Genomic DNA, 12,985 nt, shown 5'->3' with positions numbered 1-12,985 from the left:
TAGTCACTAAACAGTCACAGTCTGATGGATGGAACCATGAAGAAAGAGGTATTATGGCTGCAATATGGCGCCAGACGAGAGCGTGAGTCATGAAGGTTAAAAAAAAGGTGAATTTAAAGGTTTCCAATTTGTTCAGGTAAAAACAAATACAGTTTATTCTGAATCACTTTGAATGTGACTTAACTATTCTGCTAAGTTTGATGCATTTCCAATGGAAGGGCATGACGTTTGTGTTTGATAACAAATATTTGTTTCATATGTTAAAGGAAAATTTATTTTAAAAATGATAATTGATCAAATAATCAAGTTTGTAGAAACACAAGCATGTACCAAATAGTGTTTAAAACATTTGTATTTCAGTGATTTTTTTATATTTTTGCTGTGTAAACATTTTCTCCTACATTTGCTACTCCATTTATATCATGAAATCTGATTCAAATTAAAATATATTCTTTTAATTTTGCATTGACCCCATGACATTCACGTAAATAAGGTAACTCCAGAACATTTTTATAGCAACAAACAAGCAGATTTAGACTTTCTGCATGGTATAGCCATTTTTGTTTTCAAACTAAGCAGAACAATTGGTCCAAGTCAAACGATGGTGTACAATATCTTTAAAATGATGATAAACTATTAAAGAGTTGAACATTTTTAATTAGCTTAAAAACAAGGTAATTAACACGATTTTATCCATTTGCAGTGCATGAAAGATTCTCCTCTGTTGACTTTATATTTTGAATCAATTTCCCAATCTGCTGAGCATATGGAGGACTTGATTAATTCACGAGGTTTTGAGCTTTAGACAGTTGCTATAGTAGAAATTTTAATACTTAATTTGAGACCAACTGGACTGATCTGCTAAATGTTGGAAGTTCTTGTACATGAAAAGGAAAGTTTTAGAAGGAAGGAAAACAGACAGAAAGAACAAAACTCATTGTCCCAGTCTCCTGATTATCTCCACCAGCATTTCAGATTGATGAATAAATCATCGTTGCGAGCCCAAACAGAGGAATCTCAATCTCTTCATCTCCTTTAATGGTTTTAATGGTCTAACCACACGGAGAACACTGAGGGGACACAGCGGCTCAGAGAACAAGTGCTGCCTTGTTAAACGCTCAAACTCGCACCTCGCTGGCGTCCAGTAGCTCAGAGAGCGAGGGCCGGATCATATAACACTGCCTTGTTTTTCTCATGGATTTTTGTGGTTTGAGCAAAAAACCCTCTCGGCCACTGGCCCGGGGATTTAAATAATACAAAAAAAGGCCTCAATCCAAAAATGTCTCTGTGTCGTCCTACATACTGAAGAGTCGCTCGATTCTTATAAAATAAAACTTTCAAGGCGATGAGGCTTTTTGCCAATTAAGCTGACATAATTCATCATTTGTTGGAGGAGGCCCCCCCCCCATTACCATTATGAGATTCAATGAAATATGAAGTTGCCAAAATGGAAATCCAACTGATTTATGCTGAGAAACAGATGAATTTGGAAATAGGAGTGTGGGAAAGCAGGCTGCACGACGCCGAGGTGGAAAATATGAGCAGAAAAGACACGCTATGGTCATTTCTCTACCAAAGACCGTGGTGGACAGTAACAACGTACAATTATTCAACTACTGCACGTTAGTACAGTTGAGTATCTCCATTTTATGCTTCTTTATACTTCTTCTACCTCTTCTTTATTTGGAGATAAATGTTACTCCACAACATTTATCTGTAGCTGTTGTTACTTTTCAGGTTAACATTTTACATTAAAACAACATAAAATAACATTGTAAAATAAAATGCATTAAAAAAAAAACAAGTGGAATTAACAGCTAAATATTGTACTTTTCACTCACAGCTAAAGTTACTAGTTTCCTTGATTTCACACATGAACACAGGCTCCACACAGGTGTGTCCAGTTATGTGGCTGATTAGACCTGCACAGGTAAGAGAAGAAACATGACAGGAGCTCCCCAAAGATAATGCAGTATCTGTACATTGTACTACTGCCACTTTTACTCGTAAGTAAAGGATCTACTTCTTTCACTCCTGACTGTAAAGCTTGTGCCTGGTAATGTCATCGAGCTCCTCTGTAGATTGGGATTGTTCTTCATCTCATTTATCAAACAAACAAATATTCTAGACATATTGTTCATCTTTATTTGGTAACTTTGAAAAACTAAAATTCTATACAAAGTTCTGTGGGTATAAGGGTTTTTAAGTAAAAATAAAAGGTTGTTTTTTTAAGAATTACATGCATTTGGAGGACATGCTTGTCCCAGACAGGTTCCATTATTCACACTTTCTCTGATCCCAACAAACTGGCTCAATGTAAATAGTGAAATGTCAGCATGCAGCTACATTTTTATCCATTTTGAGAGTCAGAACAGCAGCTCATGATTGATGTGGAAAACAGACGGGAAGGTGAGTGAAGGTAAATAATGAAACCCAGCACTCTGCAAGATCGTGTGCCAGTTGGCTTGAGACGGATCTGCAGCAGCAAAGAAATTTACATAAACAGCTTGATGTATAGTGCGCCAATGGTGTTTGTAGGGATTAAACTGGAATTTTAACAATGGGTTGATGTTTTATTAATGAAGGTTTAAAATGTTACTCTTTTCTTTTAAATGAATTTAATGCAGGTTGAATTTAAGTCATAGCTACAACCTTTTAATTTTTTAACAAATTTAGTCAGTATAAAGATGTGTTTTTAAATTATGTTTAGTTTGGTGGGATCTACAGCAGCTCTGTGAGGCACTGTGGTAATTTTGAGCTGAATGCTAATGTTAGCATGCTAACATGCTCACACAGAGTAATTAGAATTGTAGCAAAAATTTCAGGGCAATCCATGCAAGTTTCGCCAAGATATCTTCACTCTGAACTGCCAACATCAACCTCGTGGTGGCGCTAAAGTTAAAGTCAGGAGATCACCAAAGTCAGCAGGATTCATCGTTTGGGATCCATTAATGTCTGAACAAAATGTTATGGAAATCCATCGAAAAGTTGTTGAAATATTTCAGTCTGGACCAAAGTGCTGGACCATCCAGAATTCCAGCATTCCTCCATCGCTGCAAACACTTCAAAACTTTCCTGCTGAAAGTGAAAACAAGGACAATAGAGAACCACATGGAGCAGAGCGAGCTAAATGAACGAGAACAGAAACCACTAAACGCAGCGACGGGGCCATCTGCCTTCACTTTACATCTTAGGAACATAAAAACAGCCGACTGCCCATCCAGAGCTGATGAATCTACACGGCTGATAAATCAAAGCCAGGCTGCATCTGCTCATTGTTTTGCATGCACACACACACACACACACACACACACACACTAACACATACATTACAATGTCACTGCTCTGAACTGTCAGAAGGGCCTGCAGCGGGCCGGTACAGCAGTGGGGAATCCCCTCCAGAACACCTTCCACCTCCTCTCCACCCTCGGGGAGATTAAACCTCTGCTAAACAGAGCGAGAGCAGAAGGCAGTCACTGATTAGAGATCCACTCCAGAGACCGGCTCCCCTCTGAATCCAGGGGGAGAAACACCACTTAGGAGGGAGGATGTAAGTCCCACATAGGAAACGTGGAATCCCCAGGAGAACAGATTAACTGTAGCTTTACATTTGCTACAACACACATTATTAAGTGCCACTGTAAATGTCCTGTCACCTGCTCCGTAAAGAGTAGCGCTGTGATAAACTGGTGGCCCTGCAGCTGTTTTATGCTTTTCTTTTTTAATCTTCTATTTTATTCTACTCTTTTTAAATCCTGTTTGAATGTCTTTTTTATACTGCCTCACGTTTCTTCTTTTAATGCTCTTTTTTTTTATGTCTTATGTAAAATAACTTTGAATTACTTTGTTGTTGAAACTTGCAACACATAACTTCCCTTCTAGTTTGAACATGAACTAAAAAGAGTGCAAGAGGGACATCTGCTGGCGCCGACTGGAGCTCTTTATAATATAATTCAATTTATCTCATATTGCTATCGTTTAAACTATATAATGTACATAATGTTTATTGTCCTGTTTATTAAATAATCTGAATTATCATATTTACATTGTTCATTTTGTTCAACCTGCTTACAACTTAATGAAAGTCATGTTTATTAAACAAAATCTTAATTATTTTGTTTGCAGCTACAACAGTAAAATACTGCCTACACAGTGATGCATCAGTATTAGATACAATCTAATAATATATAAAAAAAAATATATGTATTGGGGACTATTTTTTCTGCAAAGGGAAGTTATGTTACTTATATTTAATGTACATTATTCTTACATACTTTTACTTAAGTAGAATTTGATTGCAGGATTTTAACTTGTATTAGTAATGAGATAATGATGACTTCTACTTGGAGTACTGTTACATCGCTGTACTAGTATTATCATTGCAAAGGATCTGAACACTTCTACCACTGCTGCAGTATATTCTGTGTACTAATATGAAATGTTTCTCCAAATATCTGATATTAAATTTTTCAGGATGTTTCTGGAACCGTTTTCAGCACGGTCTACAATTAAAACATTTGTACTATTTGTATTAATGAATATAAATACAGGACGTGCATATTTGTTCCAGTTAAATATCGTATGTAACACACGTGAGACCATTTTCAGAGTTAACCGTTTATTCAAAAGAGATGTTCAAACAATAAAAGGAGCTCAGGCGCCTCAGAGTAAAGTGTGAATGCTACAAGCCGTTAATAGTGGTCGGGTGAAAGAAAAAAACAACCTCTTTCAACCGTCTCCTAAATGAGTAATCAGCTTTTTTGGAATCAACAGCAACAAATCAATAAATCAAAGTCTATACCAGTCATTAGCCTAATCAAAACGGCAGAGTGAAATGTGTATTAAAAACAGTGGTCGCACACACACAGACACACTTCGCCTTTTTGCTTTACAAGACTGAAATGGATACAGGCTGAAAATTAGAGTGGCATTAATATTTAAAGAATACACTTAAGAGTGAAAATTTGATCAAGATCTCAATGAGAAAACAATGTACAAAGAATATCACTTATTTTGGTTAATTAACCTAAAGAAATCAGGTTTAATCTGACATTTTGTTCCAAAAAAACAAAGTCCAAAACACAAGGCTGAATTATTCCTCTCTTTGTTGAGCCGAGTTTCATTCTGCTCCTCTTACTGTTCAGACTGCAACCGTTCAGAAAAGGGCGTCCCCAAATTGTTTCCTCTCTTTAATTATATTACATGCAAATACTGTTCTGTAGACCTGCGGACTAGTCAACAACACATCTGGGTTATTTAAGTAAACGCCCTTAAATAATTAGAGAATCACAAGTAAACATTAGTAACACAAAATAGAACATCCGGTTGGCTGATTGTGTGAAACGTTATGGGGATGTACAGCATCTACAGAACAGCTACAGCCTTTTACTTGGAGTGAATATGGTTCCTTTTTTTTAACATCAGCATCTATCTAGAGTTTCTACAAACTGGCAAGTGTGCTGCTCCGTTAAAAATAAACGTTTTGGTGTGATTGCTGAGTACAGCATAAAACGCCATGTGGAAGGTTCCTGCCCCATAACGTACCTGTACCTGGAAAATCACAGGGTTGAGATTTAAAAGGTACAGTCCTTTAATTTCTCACTAAATTAAACCGTTTTTAATATCTTTCATTGTCTGCATTTTTTCTGCAATTGCCATTTAATGCATTTAGATTCAGCAATGACTTTTCAGTGTGGTAGTATTTATTATTTGTGTATATTTGAGTCGGCATTTACAGCGCTGGATGTAAATTGCCTTCATTGTTTGTTCTCCTACATCGGAGCTGTTTTCAGTTGCTGCTTTAGCACCAATGCATGTCCTACTGCTGTGACTTCACATTAAAAGCATTCAAGTGGAGAAACTCAGGGTGGCTTTATTGTGAAGGAGTCAGAGGAGACGCAATGTGTTGAGGTCAGCACTGACAGCTTTTGTTCAAGAATAGCCAGTAGCTATTGTTTCCCTTCCGGATTAGTTTTAGTATATTTTAAGAACATATAGGTAGTAATTAAACAAGTTGTGAGCTGTCTGTTGCCACGGTTACCACGGGTGTCGCCAATTTGACCAGGAACGGAAATTTAAGGATGATAATTAACACTTGGGAGACATTTCTGTTTCACGCTTCACTTTACATCCCGAAATGAGGAATGTGTGAACATTGGTACGTTGGGTTGAACTATCAGGGTTTGTAAAATATATATGAAACATAAAATAACATGTATACATTAGCTGAGAAGTAATAAAATTCAACAAAATAAACCTCAAACACAAGCCTGGTATAATAATTCTGAGATAAACATATAATAAACACGCATATATTAAAAAAAAAATGATGCATAGCATAAACAACATTGCAAAATCCAGCTCTACTGCACTTCATACCTAAAACCTCAGCCGGGCGCTTTGACGCCACAATTGGAGAACAGGTGTCAGGAGTGTTTTTTTTTTTTTGCTTTTTCCAGGTGGAGCTTGCTGCTCAGGCGGAGAGAGAGAGAGTCTAAAGCGCTCCTGTTAAAAAACAAGGGAGGGAGAAGAAAAGAAGCGAGGTGTTTCTGGGGGCCCAGAGGAGGAGGAGAAGGGGAGGTGAGGAGGAGGAGGGGGTTTAAAGGCTCCCTGCTGTAAACACTGCTGCTGCTGCTGCTGCTGCTGCTGCTGCTGCTGCTGCTCGGGACCGAGGCTCCTCGCACTCTGCCGACTCCATGACGCTCTTTCTCAAACGAGTAGCAACCATGTGACTCTCTAGGTGTCTTCCTCCTCATCGTGGTTGCCCACCACCCTCTTCCTCAGAGCTTCGTCAAAACCCTGTCCCTTTGGTTCTGGGCGGCCCTCTGGGGACCCTCTCCTCCTCCGCCTCCAGACGTCATCCTGGTCGTCTTCTTCCTCGTCGTCATCGTCGTCTTCCTCGCCGTCAGCCTCATGCTCGTCCTCCTGTCGCTGGATTAACCTCGCCTGCTCCATGGTCTGTTTCTCTGCAGAACAACAGAATTACAACAGTCAGTCACCATTAACAAAACCTGAGCTCTGTTTCTGTATCGTGCATATAAAATAACCGTATAATAAAACAGCATTTATTATGATCTAGTGAAAAACTCACTCTGGTAGTAATCTGAAGAGGAGAAGCGTCGAGAGGGGAAGGCAAAATCTGCTATGAACACCAGTAACTGCGGAGACAATACAGCCATAACCATTAATCCACTGGAAACACAGGCGTTTGTACTATATCGTTTTTGTGTTTGTTTGTTTTTTAATCATGAATAGGTGCTGCACAAATACTCACCAGTCCCAATGCAAGGCCAGAGAACAGAGTGGCCAAGCCAAAGATAACGTACGACCCCCAAACAGGAATCCCCAGCTGATCTGTCATGTAGTTATGACAACGCTGGAAAAGACAAAAATAGTATTACTTGAAGCTGTTAATGGACGGTCAATAATAGCCAAAATCTAGTGCAAAATACATCAAAAAGCCACAAGGTTGGTAGTTTTTTTTTGACTCGATCTCACATATATTGTCCAGCTGCCAGAAATACTCAGTAGAGAACAAAATGTGTATTAATCTGCAGCTGAAAATAGTCTGCAATAATTTCCTCCTCTTCAGTGTAATGTTTGCTAAAAAAAAAAATAAAGAAAATTATACTCATGGACTGTTTTATAAAAAAATAAAAAAATAAATAAAAAAAAAAGGTTTGCTAGGCAGAGAGCCACAGAGACTAACACACTGCTGGTTTTGGTTCTTTTCATGAGATTTGCTGAGAATTAAATAATACCAGACTTTTCTTTTTAAATGGAAATATCTACCAGAATATGTCAGACTAGTATTTTGCTTTGTTAAAGAAAAAAAAAAAAAAAAAAACTAAGACACTGAGGATGATTCACTTCAACAGCTTTGTGTCCTCTAAGTTTAGTTATTGTCTGTGCTAAATGTGGGGTCAGTAACAGTGTTAATGTGTCAACCGTGTATTGTGTAAAAACCTGTCATTATTTTTTTTTTCTTCATCTAAAAGCCTGTCGGATTTCCTCATGCAATTTCACACTGAGCTGCAATTTCTTCTTTAATGGATTGTGGGAGATGAAATAAACACCTTCCGACATATAACTGCCTACATGTTGACAGACAGCACTACCGGAGAGTAAAATCCTCACTTACCCGGATAAACATGGAGAGCTTGAACAGAGCAGACATTGAATTCATTCTGAGGAAAAGGAGGAGGAAAACAACATCATTTAATTTAATACGGATTTGTCAAACTGTAACATCACTTCAGAACCAAAACATACAAATAACAAGTAGAAGAGGGGAGGAGGGTGTTTGTGGTTCTGTGTTTAAGCCAACAGAGAGGACACTAAGAATAGAACAAACAGGCTGGTATCTGATGTTGTTTTCTGTTATTTCAAAAACAGGTTTTTTGGTATCACTGTGTGTCCTTAGGGCTGGGCGATATCAATCTGAATACATTTTACAATAACCAGAGGAGCTTATTTTGATATTGATGTACAACGTTTATCATCATGTTTGTAGGGAAGTGGAAAATAAGCCCTGTGTAACCACATAATCAAACTTTATCATCATCACCATCATGATTACTCACAGAATCGAAGATGGCCCGAACCAAGAGGAAATCGGCTCGACCGCTTTCCATTTCTGCTCATCCACAAAGCTGAGGAAGTCTTCTTTGGTGCGAGCGCCCTGGTACTTCCTGAAGACGCCATCCTTACAGCTAAAACACAATCATTGACACAAAACGTTTTTAGGAACATACAGTGTTTTCACCAACAAAACCTCAGGGAGATGACTACAAAAAGGGCCCTCTTGACCACCACCACCACCACCATCCTGTTTTAACAACTCCGTCACTGATTAGATTCTTTTAGATTTGTAGTTTTGAAAAGTCAAGTATTTTGGGATTATCATTATTTTTCACAACTTCTTGGTATAGATTGAATGGTTAATCAGAATAAAGCATAGATAGATGACCCCATAGAGATTAGCATCACCCCTTGATTGAATAAAATTGATATATATATATATTATGCTATATTGTGACACGTTGTATTTATGCTAACAAATTTGATTTATTTCCTCTTAATGATTATGTTAAAGCAAACAACAAGATGTAGTCTTGTGAATCTTAAATTGACATCTGATGGGCTAAAAGAACATGAGATTCTAAAATTTGTTACACCCACGATGATGTTGATACACATCCGTGTTACATACATCTCACGCAGCCACACACGAGAGGAAGGAATTAAAAAAAAAAGAAGAAGAAGAAAAAAAAACACAGCAGAACTAAGAACTTACTGGTAGATAGTAGGAAGTGAAGTAATGATGAATCGCCCGCTCAGACCTTACAGAGAGATTAGACAGAGTACAGTCAGTGAGCAGGAAGGAAATGTTTGACTCAAAACTAAACTGAAAGAAATTTCAGACTTGGCAGACATACAGAATGAATGTTTGATATCAGTTCAACTGCCACTGGCTTGCATGAATAGTTTCCACAGAGCTGGGGAAAAAAACATTACCACACGATACACTGTGAAATAAAGCAGCCCTGAGGTGAATACAGATCTTTCTAAAGGCGTCTTTTTTTACGGATGTTATTTGATACCCAAAATAACCGGTCTTTGAGACAATATGTTTGAGAGTCAGCATGTGACCACTGTTCCTTCTGGTATTTTCAGACATTTCAACAGTTAATCACTTATGCATCTACATATCTGGTAGCAACTATCTGGCGTTCTTGTACCTCAGCAAGTGGCCTTATGTTGCCTTTACAACTAATAAAATGTGCCTCTAACACCTGAACCATACTGACATTATAAACTAAATAAATTAAATTACATCACATTACAGTCATTTAGCAGACGCTTTTATCCAAAGCGACATACAGGAAGTGTATTCAACATAGGTATTCAAGAGAACTACTAGTCACCAGAAGTCATAAGTGCATCTCCTTTCTTAAACAAGCATCTAAAAGCATAAATAAATAAATCGAAACTGTCCCTTTGATATTCCTGTCTCTTTTTAGATAATTGAGGACAATGCTGCAAAATCAATGAGCAGGACAATATTGATTTTTGCATCAAATTTTTTGGTTTTTCTTTAGCAAATGCTGCAAAATCACACACTCAGTTGCACGTTTATTAAGTCCACAGCTTTGCCATAAATCCCCCTTCATGAAGGCGATAGTGAAGCTTTTAGTTGACTGTTTCAGAGAGGTGTTGACCAAACTATAAGGCCATGTTAAAAGGCTTTACTTTGTAATGCTGTTGAGTTATTTTGCCACACACTTCTTACATGTTACATCTATTTTGTGTTTTCTGCAGAGCTGCTGTGAGGTACTATACAGTACCAGTCAAAAGTTTGGACACACCTTCTCATTCAACTACTTTGAAGAATCTAAAATATAAAACATATTCTGGTTTGTTGAGCATTTGTTTGTTTACCACATAATTCCATATGTGTTCCTTCATAGTTTGGAGAAAAAAATAAAAATAAAAGTAAAGAAAAACCATTGAATGAGAGGTGTGTCCAAACTTATGACTGGTACTGTGTGTGTGTGTGTGTGTGTGTGTATATATATATATATATATATATATATATATATATATATATATATATACCATCTTGTCACTACTAGTGTACAAACAAGTCCTGTCTATTCTTTGTTGTCCTTGTCCATAGCTGGTATTTCTATTTCTGTCTAAGTATATTAAGAAAGATGCAAAAAAAAATAAAAAAGTGGTCATATCCTTGTATGTAATCACATACTTGGCCAAAAGGGTAATTCTGAGCTGTCAGACAAATGCAATGGAGTAAAAAGTACAACGTTTCAGTCTGTCTTCAATATTAATCTACAATGTAGAAAAAAATTAAAATTAAAATAAAGAAAAAACTTTTAATGAGAAGGTGTGTCCAAACTTTTGACTGGTACTGTACATTACTAATTCTTTATTTATTTATTTATTTGAGTAGGATCCTGCCACATTTTTTGTTGTTGTGAGCGATAAGATGTGGGCAGGATGAATGAGGCCTTTCCATCAAAATACCAAACTGCAACTGTAAAGGAACTTAAAATAGAGATAAAATAAGATTAAAAAAGATTATCAGAGCAGGAGATTTACAAGAGGCATTCATATTACAATAAAAGCCATTTCCCTTTTGACAGAATGAGATTGCTCAATTAAATGCAATTGCTCTCCACTGGTAGCTCATATTGAATAAAGATTTATATCAAAATATGAAGTCATAACGTCTGTTAACAGCTATCAAAATACAGAATATAATTCTGGTTAAAACGTTTGTTACTTTAACAAAAATAAAGAAAAATAAAGAAAAACCATTGAAATGAGAAGGTGTGTCCAAACTTTTGACTGGTACTGTATATATATATATAAATATAAAAAATAAAAATATATATAAAATAAAAATAAAAATAAAGAAAAACCATTGAATGAGAAGGTGTGTCCAAACTTTTGACTGGTACTGTACATGTTCTGTCCTGCTGTACTGGTTTGACAGCTGTTTTTTTTCATGCATGTTTTGTTTCATGCATGTTTGTTTCATGCATGTTTTGTTTCATGCATGTTTTGTTTCATGCATGTAGCAGTCAGTGTAGCTGTCAGCTGCCAGAGGTCATTCAAACCTACCGGGTTGCTCCGTCACGTCCACCTTGGCGATGTTGACCCCCATGTCCTCCCCCAGTCCGCAAACTCCTTCCACGCCGCCTGGAGCTGCTGACACGCCGGACACCAGGGCGCATAGCTGCAGGGGAGGGAGGGAGAGAGAGATCAAGTTTCACTAGAGTCAGACCCACTTCATCAACACATATATGATCACACACACACACACACACACACACACACACACACACACAGACAGACACAGTAACACACAGACAGACACACAACACACAGACACAACACACACACAGTAACACACACACACACACACACACACACAGTAACACACACACACACACAGTAACACACAGACACACACACAGTACACACACACACACACACACACACACACAGTAACACACACATAGTAACACACAGACACAGTAACACACACACACAGTAACACACACACACACACAACACACACACAGTAACACACACACACACATAGTAACACACACACACACACACACACAGTAACACACACACACACACAGTAACACACACACAGTAACACACACACACAGTAACACACACACAGTAACACACACACACACATAGTAACACACACACAGTAAGTAACACACACACACACACACACACACACACACACACGACCAGATGGTGCACGTCACTAGCGTACAAGTTAGCTTAGCATGTTAGCATCACGTCAGGACTACATCAGATGCTACTGAGACACCGCAGGAGGACCGAGGCTCCAACATGCCCCGCTACTACTAAAGCTAATGCTAATGCTAACGCTAGCTAGCTGGTTAGCCTTTAGCAACACACTGACAATTCGATCATCCATTCCCCGGTCAGGATCTCCTCCCACGTCCCGTCCGTCACTTCTCTCAGGCTGTCACGTTTGGCGGAGACCGGCAGCGACGTCAAACACACCGCCAGGAACAGACAGCGCGTCCACGAGCCGCGTTGTGACCGCCGTGCTGGGAAAAACATTGTTGAGTTTGTGCTGCAACCGGACAGCGAGCACGCCATGTCTGATAGAGAGAGAGAGAGAGAGAGAGAGAGAGAGAGAGAGAGAGGGAGAGAGGGGACGCGCTCACTTCCGCTTTGCGCGCAACGTCGGTGTCAGGTGGGTGCGTCACTGACTGTTTTTAAAATGAATTTATATGTAGAAAATATGAATACAATGAGTAGTTATCAAGTGTTTGTTTGCTATTAAACAGAAAATATAAAATAAGATAATCTATTTACAGCAATTTATAGGAAACGGTCAAAAGTCACCATATATAAGATATATATATATATTCTCAATCATGGTTTTTCTTTATTTTTATTTTATATA

General features: G+C 38.0%; 1 protein-coding gene across 1 annotated transcript; it reads right to left on the bottom strand.

The window, feature by feature from the left end:
* Window positions 1-5,401: 5,401 nt before the first annotated feature.
* On the bottom strand, window positions 5,402-12,708 carry tmx1 (thioredoxin-related transmembrane protein 1). Its single transcript, XM_054614004.1, is given in 9 exon segments — window positions 5,402-6,965; window positions 7,091-7,157; window positions 7,274-7,375; window positions 8,141-8,186; window positions 8,583-8,711; window positions 9,296-9,341; window positions 11,644-11,691; window positions 11,694-11,758; window positions 12,473-12,708. Coding segments are annotated over 9 exon segments (936 nt in total). The 5' UTR covers window positions 12,676-12,708; the 3' UTR covers window positions 5,402-6,735.
* Window positions 12,709-12,985: the final 277 nt, after the last annotated feature.

The sequence above is a fragment of the Anoplopoma fimbria genome, chromosome 15 (genome assembly GCF_027596085.1).
Source record: "Anoplopoma fimbria isolate UVic2021 breed Golden Eagle Sablefish chromosome 15, Afim_UVic_2022, whole genome shotgun sequence".
Taxonomy (NCBI): domain Eukaryota; kingdom Metazoa; phylum Chordata; class Actinopteri; order Perciformes; family Anoplopomatidae; genus Anoplopoma; species Anoplopoma fimbria.
This window is presented reverse-complemented; position numbering and strand designations above follow the sequence as displayed.